Source organism: Mesoplodon bidens (genome assembly GCF_964165515.1).
Source record: "Mesoplodon bidens genome assembly, chromosome: 11".
Classification (NCBI taxonomy): Eukaryota; Metazoa; Chordata; class Mammalia; order Artiodactyla; family Ziphiidae; genus Mesoplodon; species Mesoplodon bidens.
Genome location: NC_138167.1, coordinates 77,640,985 through 77,657,918, shown reverse-complemented (window position 1 = coordinate 77,657,918; position 16,934 = coordinate 77,640,985). Strand labels below are relative to the sequence as shown.

At 36.4% G+C, this 16,934-nt stretch overlaps 1 protein-coding gene across 1 annotated transcript in view; it reads left to right on the top strand.

The window, feature by feature from the left end:
• Positions 1-5,603: 5,603 nt before the first annotated feature.
• Positions 5,604-16,934, top strand: part of MYBPC1 (myosin binding protein C1) — a gene marked incomplete at both ends in the record, with an annotated part of 98,097 nt that continues 86,766 nt past the window's right edge. The window contains one exon of the mRNA XM_081249467.1: positions 5,604-5,628. Coding sequence (XP_081105593.1) covers positions 5,604-5,628 — 25 coding nt within the window. The remainder of the gene's footprint in view (positions 5,629-16,934) is intronic.

The following is a 16,934-nucleotide window of genomic DNA, read 5'->3' as shown; positions in this document are numbered from 1 at the left end:
AGTTTGGTGGTTCCTCAAAAAGTTAAATACGGAATCACCACATGATCCAACAATTAATCCTAAGTATTATCCAGAAGAATTGAAATCAAGTATTCAAAGAAGTACATGTACACACATGTTCATAGCAGCATTATTCACAAAAGGTGGAAATAACCTAAATATTCATTAAAGATGAATGGATAAGTAAATTGTGGTATATCCATATGATAGTATATCATTCAGCCATAAAAGGAGTGAAGTACTCCTTTTTACATACCACAATGTGAATGAACCTTAAAAACATTATGTTATGTGAAAAAAGCCAGACCCGAAAGGTCATATATTGTATGATTCCATTTATATAAAATATCTAGAATAAATAAATCCATAGAGACAGAAAACATATCATTGGTTGCCAGAGAATAAGCAAAGAGGTGAATGGGAAGTAACTGCTTAATGGGTAACAGGTTTCCTTTTAGGGTGGTGAATATGTTTTGGAACTAGATAGAGGTGGTGGTTACACAGCATTCTGAATGTACTAAATGCACCTGAAGTGTTCACGTTACAGTAAATGGTTAATTTATGTGATGTGAATTTCACCTCACTAAAAAATTAGTTTAAAAAATAACCAAAAAAACTTAATTCCTTAGAAATTAAGAAATGCCCTTTTAGGGGCTTCCCTGGTGGTACAGTGGTTAAGAATCCTCCTGCCAGTGAGGGGACATGGGTTTGAGCCCTGATCTGGGAAGATCCCACATGCCACAGAGCAACTAAGCCTGTGCTCTAGAGCCCGCGAGCCACAACTGCTGAGCCCGAGTGCCACAACTACTGAAGCCTGCGCGCCTAGAGCCCGTGCTCCACAACAAGAGAAGCCATTGCAATGAGAAGCCTGCGCACTGCAATGAAGAATAGCCCCCACTCATCGCAACTAGAGAAAGGCCACACGCAGCAGTGAAGACCCAATGCAGCCAAAAATAAAATAAATAAATTTTAAAAAGAAAGAAATGCCCTTTTAAATAACTCCCGGATCAATGAGAAAATAAAAACCTAAATCTAAGATTATTCATAAATTAATGAAAAAGTAAGAACTCTAAATCAAAATGTATGTGATACAACTAAAGACCTAGGCTGTAAATAAAGTCTAAATTAAATTCTCAACATAGAAAACAACAACAAACTTGACCAAAAGAAGTTAGGAGAAGAAAAGATAATAAAATCATAAACTGGTTCTTTCTCTCTTTCTTTCTTTTTTTTACATTTCATGGAAAACCTTTTGTTGGCCTTTTGGATAGAAATGGGAATATATTTGCCAGGAAGGATGATCCCATCAAACGTCTGCTGGAACCAGCTCATGGCCTCCTTTCTGCTGATTCTGTTTAGCAAAGGAATGCAGAATTGTATTAATAGAATAATATACCATAATGAAATAGGATTATTACCAGGAAGGCAAGGATTGTCCAACATTTGTCAAGTTTTCAAAATATGTAACTCATTATATAAACAAATTAAAGAAGAAAAACGTGATTACAATGATATATACAAAAATACATTTGATAAAATTCAGTAGTTGTTACTAATAGTTAAGTAGGAAAAAAAGGAAACTACCTAAAAATGATAGACTGTTTACTACAAATAGCAAATATCATATTAAAGTTTAAATACTAGATCCATTTCTATTCAAATCAAGAACAAGAGAGGAAGACCCACCCTCTGCACTATTATAACATATTTGGGCTTCTAACTAATGTAATAAGAAAATAAAATTGAAAATTAAAAAAACCAAAATTATTATTTGTGCATATTATATTACTATCATAAATTATAGTAAATAAATCCAAGTGACTTTCCTAAAAATCCTATTTGAACTAAAAAATTATTTGATTAGGTGTCTGGATACAAAATAATTATACAAATAACTTCATAGCTTTTCTTTATACTCTCAGTGACCAGTTACAAATGGAAATGGAAAGCTGAGATTCCATTTGAAATAGTAACAAAACTATAAAATGTCTAGGTACAAACTTAACATGAATGGTATAGGATTAAAAACAATTTTTTAAAATTAAGGTATAGTTGATACACAATATCATATAAGTTTCAGGTATAAAACAGAGTGATTCACAAATTTTAAAGGTTATACTCCATTGATAGTTGCTATAAAATATTGGCTATATTTCCTCTGCTGTACAGTATACCCTTGTAACTTGTTTATACTTCTTTGCCCTCTTTGGTTGTTGCACGGAACATTACTGCTTTTATTTTGAAAGATGTGGCAGAGATTGATATTTACCTATTTAACATTCATTCTCATTCTCTTTAGTAAAAGAAGCCCATTGCCACTGACAATGAAAGACTATATTTCCCAGCTTCTTTTGTAGCCAGATATGACGATGTAATCAAGGTATGGCCCATGGGAGGTATCAGATGTTTTATGTGAGACTTCAAAGAAGTCCCAAAGATATTAAGAACGTGAGGCCTTTTTTCTGCTGCCTGGAATGTGGATATAATGGCTAGAGCCCTAGCAGCCATTTTAGGCCATAAAGTTACCTTGGATGATAGAGCAGGACGAAGGAGTCTAGATTCCTGATGACAGTGTGGAGTCACTAGAATGACTCTAAACTAATTACTTTTGAACTTGCTTTATGTGAACGAGAAATACTACTATCTTGGTTTAACTGTCATTATTTTGTGGTTCTGTGTTATATTTAGCCTAATCTCATCCTAAATAACACAAAAGGAAAAACCCAGTAAAGGATTTAGTAAAAGAAAAAAAAAAAAAAAGAGCCCTATTGACCATTTTCCCTCTTCCTGAGAGTGAGGTTGGAGATAAGGAGTCTGCAACCTTCTAGATGAACGTAAGACATCTGAAATAGAGGTCATGTGTTCTTAATATGATACAGTCCTGGGAAAATTACACATGTCTACTTATTATTCTAATTTGAAATCTTACTTTAACCATCTAAAACACTCTACAGCTATTTATCTTGAAATTTGTCCATACTTCCAATTCCTCCAATAATGTTTTATCTTTTTATAATCAAGTCCTTAATTACCAAAAAGTTCCCTGGGTCATAAAATCTTTTCTCCATGGGTTGCAATATTTCCTGGCACATGTTCACTTCAGTAAAATGATCAGTGTGTTAAAAACCCAATGCAGTGTCTGCAGAAGCCAAAGATGGCATGACACCTCTTTTGTGGCATGTGTGAAATCTGCCTATCACTATAAACATTCTTTGCAACATGAGACTTTGCCCTTATGTCCATTTCGTATGTGGTATTCAGTGTGCTGGGAATGCTGAAAAAAATGATTTTTTTCTTTTTTTTAGGATATAGAGTCACAATGTTAAACCTAGAAGAGGCGTCAGAGGTCATTTTTTCAAACCCCTCATCTTACACAAAAGGAAACTGAGGCCCAGAAAGGCCACTTGACTTTCTTAAACTCTGCTGGTTAATGGCAGGTCCAGAAATAGAAACCAAGAGTCTGACTTCAAATTCTAGTTTCTTTAATTTGTTTCATCTATTAATTGATACTCTTATGATAGACTCGGTAAAAAAAAGTTACTGTTTTTTCCTTTCAATATATCTGACTTTGTATTACAGAATATGCTGTATTCTGGCTGACATTTAGCTATTTGGCATCTAAGATAAAGGAATATTTTAAAAAGCAAAACAATGTGCTCAGTAGCACTATGTGGTTGAGAAAAGGCTTTCTTTGTAGAAGATGTTCATTGACCTTCTTGACTGGCTTTCCTCCCCCCCACCGCCCCCACAAGTAGCTAAAGAAGGATGCTATTGAGTTCTAAGTTGAGTTTCCATCCTTATATGAAAAGTTAAGAGTTTGGTAGAGCTAAGTCTGACCAGCTGTGCTCTCAGCCGCAAGGGAAATTAAATGAGACAATGTGGCTGGTTCAGCACAGATCAATCATAGTCTCTTGAAAATGGTCTTGAAAACGCATAGCAATAAAAGCACACAAGTAGTTGTCTTTTCATGTAAACTAATTTTAGTCCTGGTCTCTAAGGTGCCATGCATGTGGACAAAGAAAGTAAGATGTCTTTTTTAGGTTGACCACTTGGTAGCTCAAATTTCTCCATCAGTTCCATGAGAGTTTGGGGAGAAAGTGGCCAAATCTGAGTCTACCAATACCTTAAGTTAGGTTTGTGTGTATGTTTGCCATCTTGAAGCAAAACAATAGCTACTGGTCTATCTGAATTTCTTTGCCCATGCCCTATATATATATATATATATATATATATATATATATATATATATTTTAAGAAGATGTTGGGGAAAGGAGTTTATTAATTAATTTATTTTTATTATTTTTGCTGTGTTGGGTCTTCGTTTCTGTGCGAGGGCTTTCTCTAGTTGTGGCAAGCGATGGCCACTCTTCATCGCAGTGCACAGGCCTCTCACTATCGCGGCCTCTCTTGTTGTGGAGCACAGGCTCCAGACGCGCAGGCTCAGTAGTTGTGGCTCATGGGCCTAGTTGCTCCGCAGCATGTGGGATCCTCCCAGACCAGGGCTCGAACCCGTGTCCCCTGCATTAGCAGGCAGATTCTCAACCACTGAGCCACCAGGGAAGCCCCCATATATTTTTAAATGTATAATTCAGTGTTTTTTTTAATATATTCACAAAGTTGTATATCCATCATCACTACCTAATTCCAGAGCATTTGCATCATTCCCTAAAGGAATGATGTCTGCTAGCAGTCACTCCCAATCCCACCTCCCCTCAACCCCTGGCAACCAGTAATTGAGTTTCTGACACAATGGATTTGCCTATCCTGGATATTTCATATAAATGGAATCATACAATATATGGTCTTTTGTGTCTAGCATCTTTCACTTATAATGTTGTCAAGCTTCATGCATGTTGTAGCGTGTATCATTACTTCATTCTTTTATATGCACTGTAATTTTTTTAAAGGATGTTTTTGAAATAAAGGTAAATACTAAGCATTCCTTAATAGAAAACCTTGCTATTCTTGGAGGAGAAAATGAGACAAGATATTCAACATAGAAATTTGGCATGACAAATTAATGTTAATATGTTGATAAAAAGAAGAAAAAATTTAAACCCAATAATTAAGAATAGACAAAAACAAAAAGCTAATGGGAGCATAACATTATCATCAATATAGAGATTCTTCTTTATAATGTTAGTGAAAATTAAAGTATATATTGAATTAGCATGTTATGATTTTTAATTTGATTTAATTTTTTATTATCAGGCAAACTTTTTGCATTTCTGAGTTGGCACATGCCTCTGTCAGACAGAAAGTGAAAAGCAAGAAGGAGCACAAGGCTGCAGCTGAATTTAGAAAGTTAGAGGTGTTCTCATAGCCACATGAGATGAACAGAAGATTCCTTCCAGTAGGCGAGAGAGCAGAATACAGACAACAGATGTGAGAAAGGTCCTCATAGCTGTCAAGTTCCAGCATCCTTGTGCTGAAGAAGGGGCGGTGCCAACATGATTGATATTCACAGGGAATATAAAAGCTCCAGACTTCTACCCAACTGCTTGTCACACTGACCGGTACCATCTCTCTACTGCTCGTGGGGTTTCTGTCAACTAGTCCTGGAAGGGAGCAAACTAGTTGGAGAATAACATTTTATTGTGGCCATGCCAGAACCCACTAAGAAAGAGGGTAAGATTCAACCATAGATCTTTTTCTTGTACTTTTTAATAAAGCATGTTTCTTTTCGTATTTTCAAACAAATATCCAGTTTCTTAAATAGACTGTAAAATAATAGAATCACTATGATTTAAGGAAAAGATCCTTTAGAGTAAACAGACCAGAGGGAAAATAAAGGAAGAGTATAACCAATTGAAAAATATCTGATAATTATTGTTTATGAAGGAATATTAACTAAAATGACAAATTATAATTTTATCATATTTTTCAAAGAATCTTTAAAGTTTAATGTAAGGGTGTTAATTGGTCATGATGAGCAGATTTCATTTTCAAGTGTATTTTCTTAGGTTCAATCACAAATTTTTCACCATGTATTTGCGGTTTGTGGGGGGCAGGAGGGGCTTGGAATGCTTTCTTAAATAGTTAATAAATTTGATCAAGGTTTCAAAAAAGAATTTGTAACACTATTTCCAGATTTGCTGTATTTTTCTCCTGGAAAGACATTTAAAATATGCAGATGCATGTATTTTTTGCTTTTATCATTTTGGAGCTTTATTAGTTATGACATTCTTACGTTCTTGCATGGAAAGAAAATGTAACACCAGTGATATCTTTGAATATCACTGATAGATTGTGTTCTTTATGAGCTTTATTGAAGATAATTTCACAATATGTAGACTTTTAAAAATAATTAAGCTGAAAATAGTCTTCGTTAGAAGAAATGTTTCCTCCAATAAACAGTTTCTCCTATACATAAAAAATCAATTATCTAAAAACTACTAATTAATTACATAAATAAGCTGGAATTAGAAATTACTAAAATAACTAATGAAAAGCACAAATTAACAGCACAAGTATGTTGAGTTTAATTTTAAATGGAGACATCTTTTTAAAATATTTTTTCATTCATGTTAGTCTTCATTAGTGCTTAGTAAATCTTTATTTTTCACGTCTGTAAATAAAAGCAACAAACAAACAAACGTTAGCAGGGAGCCAGGGAGCATAAAAATGGTATTTAGTTTTTTTCATTTTTTAATTCTAAAAACTCCTTTTAACCATTATTTCAAAGAACCCTGAAAAAGATGCTAGACTTGAATCCAAAGTTGAAATACTAACCAAATTATCAAAAGTCTTTGAAATATATTTTCTTTATGTAATTAAGTAACCAGTGTTGACAGGCTGTGGTGATCAGTTTACAGGTTGGCTTTACTTTGTGGCAGAGGGCATTGATGGATGAAGTCTTCCACCCGAAATAACCACACCAAATGCATGCATTAATATGGGAACTTAATCCTGACTATCAGGCAGTGAGTCCAACCCCTGCTAAAGTGTCTTATTTGTCATGCAAATGATTTACATGTGTATTAAATGTCCTTTTCATTTGATCTGTCACTTGACTAGCCTCTTCAAGGCTTATTTGGATGAAATGCATTCTGTGTTTCCTGACTGAGGACAGAATATTGTTTTAATTATCTTGCATTTAGTGGATCAATTTGCATGTGTTATTTTAAAGCCCATTGGAAAATGATAAAAAAGCTGAGAAACTAATAAATAAATGACAAACTGTAGAGCCTATAAAGCTAATTAAATTATTTGGATTGCAGATACGATAAAGTTTTACTTTTTGTCTGACAACTCAATCTGGTCCATTCTACTTTTAAAGACAATGAAATTTCAGAGTGACAAAGAGGAAAATATATCTTCAACTTCAGCTCCCCCTGAAAAACCACGTATATACTTTGGTTATAGATCAACATACATACCAAAGTGCCCATAATCTTTTGCTATAAAAGCACTGTTGATATTTTGTGTAGGAGTTCCCCTCACCCAGCACAGTAATTTTATACTGATTCTTTGGTTAGTTTAAATTTGGATGGTGGGGAGTGGGGACAAAAAGAAGGTTTTTTTTAAAATTTAAAATCCTTGGAGGAAGTACAGGGATTTTTTTGCTTCCTTACCAGCAGAACTGATTTTTAAAAGATCTACACCTTGAAGAGTTTTCTTAGTGAAATCATTGCATTTTTATTGTTTACATCAGAAGAGTAAGGAGTATGGCAGTTCAGAAACTATTCTGGTCCTTGTACCTTCTCCTAACTGATTTCACTTTTACTGGGGTTGGTTTTGTTACATATGATCATCCCTCTGAAGGACAGCCTCAAGAATAAAACATGCCACCAAACCAATTCTTCAGAGTCATTTCAAACTATCTGCAGAAACATTCCCCCAACCAGGTTTCTCCAGCCCTTACGGGTCTTCTTACATCTCTTCCTTAGCTGGGAGAACCATGCTCAGGAAGGGCATGGGCACTTGCTGTAAATCTTGATAAGACACATGAGCTGGTTTGGCCCTCCTAGGATCCAGCAACACCTGACAACTCCTAAAAAGAGACTGAGTTTTCAGCATCTGAAGGTGCAAAAGATGTCTCTGCAACTCCCTCCCAACCTGCAGGGGTCTAATTCTAGGAGATTCACGTTGGGTCCTGGGAGAGCTGGTCCTTCTAAGGAGAAGAGGGAAGGACAGGTGTACCTTTAGACCTCAAGGAGGAACTCTAATGGAAGTAATTGGTCAACGGTCCTTACTTAGACCCTTCAGAATATTCTGGATGGCTCTGTAAGCCCTTTCTGAGAAAGAAAGCATTATTATTAAGGAGTAACCGCTTCCCATTGTCCTCCTCTGCACGTTTATCATTTGTCCATCTGTTCACTGGAGAACTATACTCTTGGTACTGTCAGTTCCAAAGTTAAGGTCTGTCTGACACTTTAGATTGATGCAGAACCTGAGACCCAGTAAAATTAAATTGTTCTAATCAAATAGCAAGAGAAGATGTGGTAGGAAGTTTCAGATTTGTGGGGATCTTCCAGGATGTCTCATTTACATACCATCTGTTAATTGAGCACTTACTATGAACTAGTCGCTGGGATTTCAGAGATGTATACAACATGGTCTATGTTCTAGAAACCCTTACAGTTAATTGCCCCTGGGTCCTACTGAGTAAAGGAATCAACTTTTACTAGAATTTTCTCTTTTCCTGTCAAAGAGTTATTTTATCAAACTAGAAATTAGATAAGTAATTTTATGAAATTAGAAATTTGCAATAGCCTTTCTTTGTTTGAATCTCTAATAGTTTAAAAATACTATTAATATTATTTTTGCCTATAAATCATTTCTTCAGAATTTTATCTCTGTAGTATGTGATGATTAAAACCATAAAGCCTGGTTCTTTAATCTACTTAGACAATTGTTAACTATCAGATTCTATAGAACCTAGAAAAATTCTTTTCTAAAACACCAAGTTCGGGCCTTAACATGAATTTTACTTTTTGTTATGTGATATATCAGGCCCTGTTATATTTTATGTACTTAACTTGTAGGAAAAAGGCAAGAGTTCCTCCTTGGTGCTTGTGTGTCATTCAAAAAACCTTGGGAGAGTCACTGTAACTTTCCTATCTTCCATGTAAGATTTCTTCCTGAAAACTCAATCGTATGGCAAAACATAGCTCCATTGATGACCATCATTTTAAGGGGCCATTCTGATAACTCCAGGAATCAAAGTATGGCATTGTTGTTACAGATTCTTTTGCTATATCAACATGAAATATCTATCTATCTATTCTACGTTGGCCTATTTCAGTAGGATTAGGTGGGAACATGGGCATGGAGGATAATGTTTTCAGTCCACAGGAGTTTTTCCTTTGCTATGTCTTTCTCTTGGTCCCTAGAGATTTCATTACATTTTAATGTTCTGCTAAGCCCCAAACCTATCTGAATGCAGAGCAGCATTCATCACCTCTTACCTATTTCCCAGCATCACTCAAGGCTTAGTCATCATCAGAAAAGGAGGCCTGGTGATGGGAAACCTTCCTCTCATATTTACTCCTTGACCTTTAGTTTCCACCTGCACCTATTTCAAACACCAAAATAAATTTGTCTTTGGAGAAGTCATCTTCCATATAGGCTATTACCTTTCCCTCAAATTGGGGAAAAGTACATTTGTTGGAAGTAAGCAAAGAAAGCGAGAAGAGGGAGGAGAGGTATTTGATCGAGGGCAGCTATTTTCCTCCAAACTTCAAATGGTTCATTTAGGCCACATTGAAGATTTGGATGAAGAATAAAGAAGTTGCATGAATGAATGCCAATGTTTTCCCCCTGAAAAAACTTTGCCAGGCTGTAGTGGAAAGGCACAGTGTAGGTTTGAGCTATCTGCTGTAAAGAGGAACACACTAGAGAGGCTTAATACTTGGCAAAATCATTCTTTTTCAGTAGCCTGCTTTTATGACTGTCCGACTGCACCTGTTAGGAAGATAAATAAAGGACTGGCCAGTTCTTTCCTCTCAAGCGCCCTAAATATATCGCTTAAAAAAAAACTTTGAAAAAACAGGTTGTATCCTTGCTTCTCATCCAGTAAGTCTGAAGCAGTCTCCCCCAGGCTTTGCAAAGAGCAGGGGTAAGGGAGTTCCTGAAATGAACAAAGGTCAAGGTTAGGCTAGGCTCTCTGGCTGGTCTGAGAGACCCAAGAGAAAGGAAAAAGAGAAAAGCATATAATCCTTTGTTCTCTCAATGCCTCACTTTACTTTGGCCCAAGATATGGCCTTGAAACATTTTATTTCAGGTTCCTCCTGGACACACAATTTAGAGTTTACTTACTTATCCTTAATTGACCTGAATGTTAGAGTAAACTGCCCAAGCTGAAGTTGCTTTAAAGAAATGCTTGGACGCAAAAATAAATAAATAAACCATCTTTTAAAAAGCTTGAGCGACTATGAAACAGTGTTTTTGAACCTTTTTTGTAAAGCCATATATGCTTTTTTTTTTTTTAGAGAGAGTTGTGAGAAGAGGCTGTCACAAAAGGAAATAGTGCTGTTGTTTTTACAGCCCTAGAAAGCAGTTTTGTTGTTTTTGCTTAAATTTCTTATGATTGTTTGATTTAAAATTTATTTTTCAACTCTTTATGGTCAAACAGAAGAATTTTTATTGTTGTTAATAATTACTATTTTTATCTGCACATTCTCCTTAATTAGTTTATGAAACCTATATTAAGAGACACAAAATACTCTTGGCAGTCCATGACTGTGGTAATTCTAGACCTCATCTCTAGACATACTTGTGTGTGTTAGATAATAAAGAACAGGATGAAAGCTCTAGCAATCAAAAATAAGCAGAAAACTATTAATTTCATGTGTGTACCTGCATAGATATGGCCATGTCTTTTCCTTTCTTTTTTCTTTTTTTCCCCATTTCAGTTCTTGATGGGAACAGATGTCCTTTCTGGAGTCCTTAGTTTGTTTGGAATATTGCGCCCTGGGGAAGCCCAATAAATACACAGAAAGGTAGTTATTGAAATACAGTGTTTTGAGTTAGGTTAATCATGAAGTAGCTATTGCTTATTCAAGAGCAGTTTTCTAAAATTTGAAAGCCTAGTGATTAAGGAAAATGAAACTGTGAAAAAGAAGAAAAGGCTTTATCACTTAATTTCCTACATGCATGCAAATTGTCTTGTAACTGGAGAGAACAGGGCATCTGTCCCCACAGCTTTTTACAAAAACAGCCCCAAAATATCAAAGTGATGATATTGTTGCACCCAGATCTCTTCTTCATGAATAGGCCCAGTTATAATTCACAAAGAGTATATTTGTTTTGGACAGCCACACAGATAGACAACAAGCCAAATTTCAGGATGTTCCCATGCAAGGGGCAGGCTATTTATGCACTTTTACATGCATTTCCAGAGTAAAGTTTTAGGTTCCATCAGATCGGGTCATGAAGTGGTTGATTTGACAAAGAAAAAGACAAGGATCATTAATCCCATGCCTGTTTTTCTCTCTAAAATGAGTTCTCAAGAAGCTAACCATAATCTGACTTTCATTATGACTTTCAAGTCTGAAATCCACTTTGATAAGACTTTTGCCTTTTTATGCTCCCTAGGAATCTTTTTATGGGCCAGTTTGGCACATCAATACAATACCTAAAATTATGTTTATGAATATGTCAGATGTTAGATCTCACAATTTTGTTTTCATTTTTTGAATTGTACTTTCGATATTTATAAGAACTTAGGGCTCAAATTTTTCTTTTTCTCCAAAATCATCCAGTTCTTCCTCTAAATCACATCAAATCTCTTTCTAAGTTCCTCAGGAATTCTTTGCTTGTAGCAGGTAATAGCTTCTTCCTTCTATAGAATTTCATGTTTTGGAGCAGAATGTTCTGCTTATAACTAAGAATCACCTAATTACACAATTCTACAATTTAATTTCTCATTTTTTTTAGTTATGTGTCTTTAGACTTGTTCTGCATAGAGTATGTATTTTGGGTTTTTCCTCACGTATATTGAGTAATAGTCATCGTTAAACATAGTGACATAAACAAAGTATACTATTCACAGAACGTTCTAGACTGTTCAAATTCCAGCTGCACATGTATTGAGTTAGTTATACTTCATATGCCTCGGATTCTTCATCTGTTAAATGTGAATAGTAATAGTACCTAACTCACTTTTTTTTTTTTTTTACTAAGAATTAAATGAGATAAATCTGGTAAAAAGCTCAGAATAAATCCTAGCATGTGATTAGAACTCAAGTCTTTTCCTTTTAATGCGGCAAACTCAGAAATCTTGTCGGGCATAAGGCGTTATATGTCTCACATTTAATATAAAATTTGAGGGCATTTCCACCCTCTTATCAGTCACTGTAAGGTATGTAACAACCACTGTTCACCTCCTAACCTGCTATTAATATTTATCCTACAGTCCCAGACAGCTGTGGTTATTATCATAACCATCATTGCCACCATGACGAGTATTTCCTTTTTTTTAAACTTGTGGTGAAATATCTTCGCTTTCACCCATGGAGGCTCAGATCAAATTAGAGGCCTACATACACTTCAGAGCCTCTGTTGTGTTCCCACTGAAATGTGTTATGTCCAGCTGGGGGTCCCCAGCTGTTAGCCAGATGGTGATAACCATTGTGGGAGCATGGCCTTTCCCACTTAGATGAAAGAGTCACCCAGCGCAGTTGAACATGTAACTGTATCCTCCACCAAAGGTTATAACGCTTGGGTGTTGGGGACATTAAGATTTTTCTTCCCACCCAGGGTGCTATTGGCAGGCGGGGGTCTTCCTCTGGTCTGAACATTTCTGAGATAGCCACATAAAGAACTCTGCATGACCACATATGGATATGGTGGGTGATTGATTGAGTGGCTGTATTTACTGCTGTGGAATTTTATTTTTATGACCCCACCTGGCATCAGGCCTGTCCTTCCTCTATTTTTAAAAAGTCACCCAATGTGAGGCCTAGCAATGGCTTGGAGCAAGGCCTGTAAGGGATTTATTCTGATAAGCCTATAACCACAGAAGAGTGATATGATTGTAGGAATGGCCCACGCAGGAGCAGACCCCCAGGAAAGGCATACAAAGGGACTAAAGGGAGAAATCGTTAACGATTCAAATCACTTTTGCAATAATTTCCTTTTGACCTGTGCTAAATTTTTAAGCTTCAATTTGAGTAAAGCTTCTTCTACATTATTGTTCACATCTGTGTCACTCCCAACCCTCATTTGATCCTTACTTTAAAACATGGTAAGAATAATGATAAACAGACTAGTCATCAGTTCTTAGCAAAAGATCTCATTTTCATCCAGCTCCATGTTAAGAGTGAGAAGCTATTTGTTGTTGTGTCATAATAACCAGGTTTTAATCCTCCTGTGTGGAATGACATCTTAAGTTAAAAACATGTATAATTAGAACGATGGAAGAACAAATTGACGAGGGAAGGGAAAAAACCCTGTGGATTCAGGGAATTTCCATCAAGCTAAATAATGAGTCATTGAAAATTTACATACTTGATGCACAATTAGACTCCACCTATTCAGAACCTTAGAATACAGTCTTTGGTGATATTTGGGCACAGTAAATAAATATGGATTAAATTGATTGGATCAAATTCTGAATAGCTAGATTCGATGGATAGCTAGTAGTTCATTTTGTTCTTGAACCTTATTATTTCAACCGATTTGGTTATCAACATGCCTAAAATGTAGTATATTACTTCTTATTTTGAAAAACAAAGTACAGTGGATATAATTTAACTTTGTCATCAATTATAGATATCTGTCATCTTACCACATGATATCCCGAGAGCTCAGATTATTTGCCTTTTTGTTAATGGGCCCACATTGATTTGTATTTTGAATTTGTGTCCAACTTTTGACAGCTTTCCTGTTTCATCCCTTGCCAGGAGGCTGCTGTCTTCTTTAATTACTCTTACCAGTCAGTATGTGAAGCTGCCCCCTTCTCTTCCCTCTGTTGTTTGCTTTGGATCCCAGCCAGGTCAATAATCTGGCTGAGTAGGGCTGCCCACAGAGCACTGTATTTAAGGAGGCACTAATTCTCAGCGTGGTGCAGATGCAAGGTCCACACCTGAGTGTCAGTGCCTCCTTAAGTGTTGCTCCCTGGGCACCTGGCTCGCCTCACCCTAGTTCCAGTTCCAGGGCTAGGGACCTGGGGTGGGGGTGGGGGGCTTCTCTTGGGAGTAAAGCATTTGAGCTCTTAGTGTACCAAGTAGGAGGAGCTTGAGACAACTCTTTTTGCTCTTCAGAAGCCCTTATAATTTGCTGGTCAGCAGCTGTTATGTGGATAAGTGAGGTTGCTAGATAGCTGAATTCTAAATAGGGGACGTGGTACTACTAGACGATATTACCCTTTTGTTCCTATTATTATGCACATCGGAAAATAAGTTACTCTCCTCCAAACCAGTTTATGGCTTTTATTTTGATTGCTTCATTCGTTTTATTAAGCAAGGCTACAGATTTTTCCTAAATGATGCATATGACATGAGTTGTTTTTTTAAAGTGTACACACAAAATAATTTTTTAAGAAGATTTACCATAAATTCTCAATGATTCTCAAATTTTTGGTCTCAGATCCATTGGCATTCAATAATTACTGAGGAAACTAAAAAGTATTTGTTTCTGTGCATTCTATCCTTCAATATTTACTGCATTTGAAATTAAAATTGATAAACTTTTAAAACTTAAGAGTACAAAACACATGTTCTATTCGCTGTCAGAGTGTTGGTGTCATCACACATTATATATCCTTTGGAAAACTCCATGGCCTGTTTGTGAGAGAATGTGAGTGAAAAAGGCATATAATGTCTTAGCATTATTATGAAAATAGTTCTGACCTCATGGACTCCTCAAAAGGGCCTCAGGGGCTCTTGGGGATCCCAGACCATACTTTGAGAATCTCTGTGTATAATTCCCCCTTAAATCCCAAGGTGTAAAATATCCTCCAGACCTGTAGGCTATAATGGATAGAACAAAATATGTATATAACTGTGAAAACATTAAATTACACATTAATTTGTGTCCAAAAATCTTTACCTCTGATGCATAAACAATATGGCCAGTATAAATGCGCTGCCATTTGTGTTTGCTAAGTTTTTTGGTGAAACTTATGATTCATATAATCAGAACTTCTGTAAATGTTATGAATGTCCCCATGCAGACAATATTTTACATTAAAGCAGTTTCCATTGTGCTGTTATCTAGGCATATGAAAGATAGGCTGTGACATGAACACAGTGCCAGACCTCACTATCAACAGGGGATACACCTGACAGTGTTTATTGCATATTTAATCTAAAGGGAAGATAACTTGCTATATTACCAAAAGTAACAAAACAACTGTTGGCCAGATAAAACCTTATTCACCATGATTTCACAATACATAAAGCATTCATATGTTTTATTTCAAACCAAGAACTTGAGAATAAGAAATAATAATTAGTAATAACATATAATTTTCTCCTGCACCCCAGATTACCAAAGGATAGGTATAGTATTTGTTTTATCCCAAAAAAAGTGACAAAAAGAAAGCCACACACACACATATACACAAAGACGTATAATCCTACCACTCAATGATAGCACCTGTTATTATGTTCTTATCTTTTCTATGCCTATATAACATATTCATATGATGTAACTATGCTCTCCATGCTATTAAATGCCTAAACTGAATTGCACATGAGGGCCCATAAAATAATTTTAAGTAAGTCAAGCAACGTATTATTTGAGCAAGTGAGCCCATGGGAAGGAGAGAACTGGGTTAATCATATCATTTCGGTGTACAGACACAGAGGGAGAGGCAGGTTAATGCCCCCTAAAATTAAAAATTTTTTTCCCTTTGGGACTTCCCTGGTGGTGCAGTGGTTAGGAATCCACCTGCCAGTGCAGGGAACACAGCTTCCAGCCCTGGTCCAGGAAGATCCCACATGCTGTGGAGCAACTAAGCCTGTGTGCCACAACTACTGAGCCCACGTGCCACAACTATTGAAGCCCATGCGCCTAGAGCCCGTGCTCCACAACAAGAGAAGCCACCTCAATGAGAAGCCCGTGCACTGCAAGGAAGAGTAGCTCCCACTCGCTGCAACTAGAGAAAGGCCGCGCGCAGCAACGAAGACCCAATGTAGCCAAAAATTAATTAATTAATTAATTAATTTAAAAAATTGTTAATTATAAAAAACAATAAAATAAAAAAGTAAAAATTTTCCCCTTTAATTTACCGACCATGGAACACTTGATTATGGAAAATAGAAATGGACTGCATTGGAGGGAGCCAACCATTTATGGAGTGACCGGGTTCCTGGTCTTTCAGCAAAGCATGAAGTCCACTTATGGGCTGTCTATTTAATAGCGGCCACCAGTGCCCGTCAATTAGAATGCCCTGGCACTCACTGTGCAGGCCTGCCATTGGTGGCATACCTGTGCTTTTTACAGTAGGTGGTCATAGGAAAAATCCACCATAAATAGATCAAGACCTTTGAAAGCATGTCAGCGTTGCAGAGGGAAAGAAAGTCTGTATCTGCGAATTAGAAAGGATCAAAGCACAGCCGCCCTTGCTGAAGTAGGAAGGAGTTAGCTTTAGTTGCTGGTTCAGAATCTGGTTAATTTTTATGTTGTCCATGAAAATATTTCCTTGGGCTTAATTTTTCAAAGTATCCTGGTTTCTTTTTTTTATTATTATCATCCATAAAAAGTTTAAAAACAACAACTTACATAACCCTGCTTCTTGAGTCCATCCTGTTGGTCTGTTTTCCAACAGTGACAGTGGGTGAGGATGGATGACGGGGACAAGAAGCTAACTTTATTCACCTGGCAGAAAAGTCCCATGGAATTTGTCCTCTGGTTTTTGAATAAGCAGGAGTAAAGCAGGACCCCACCTCAACAGATACCTGTTAGCTCAGAATCTCAAGCTTTAGAGAGCTTCCCAAGGCCTTGTGCTTCCTGACACTTACAACATGGTGAAACTAGGTGACAGT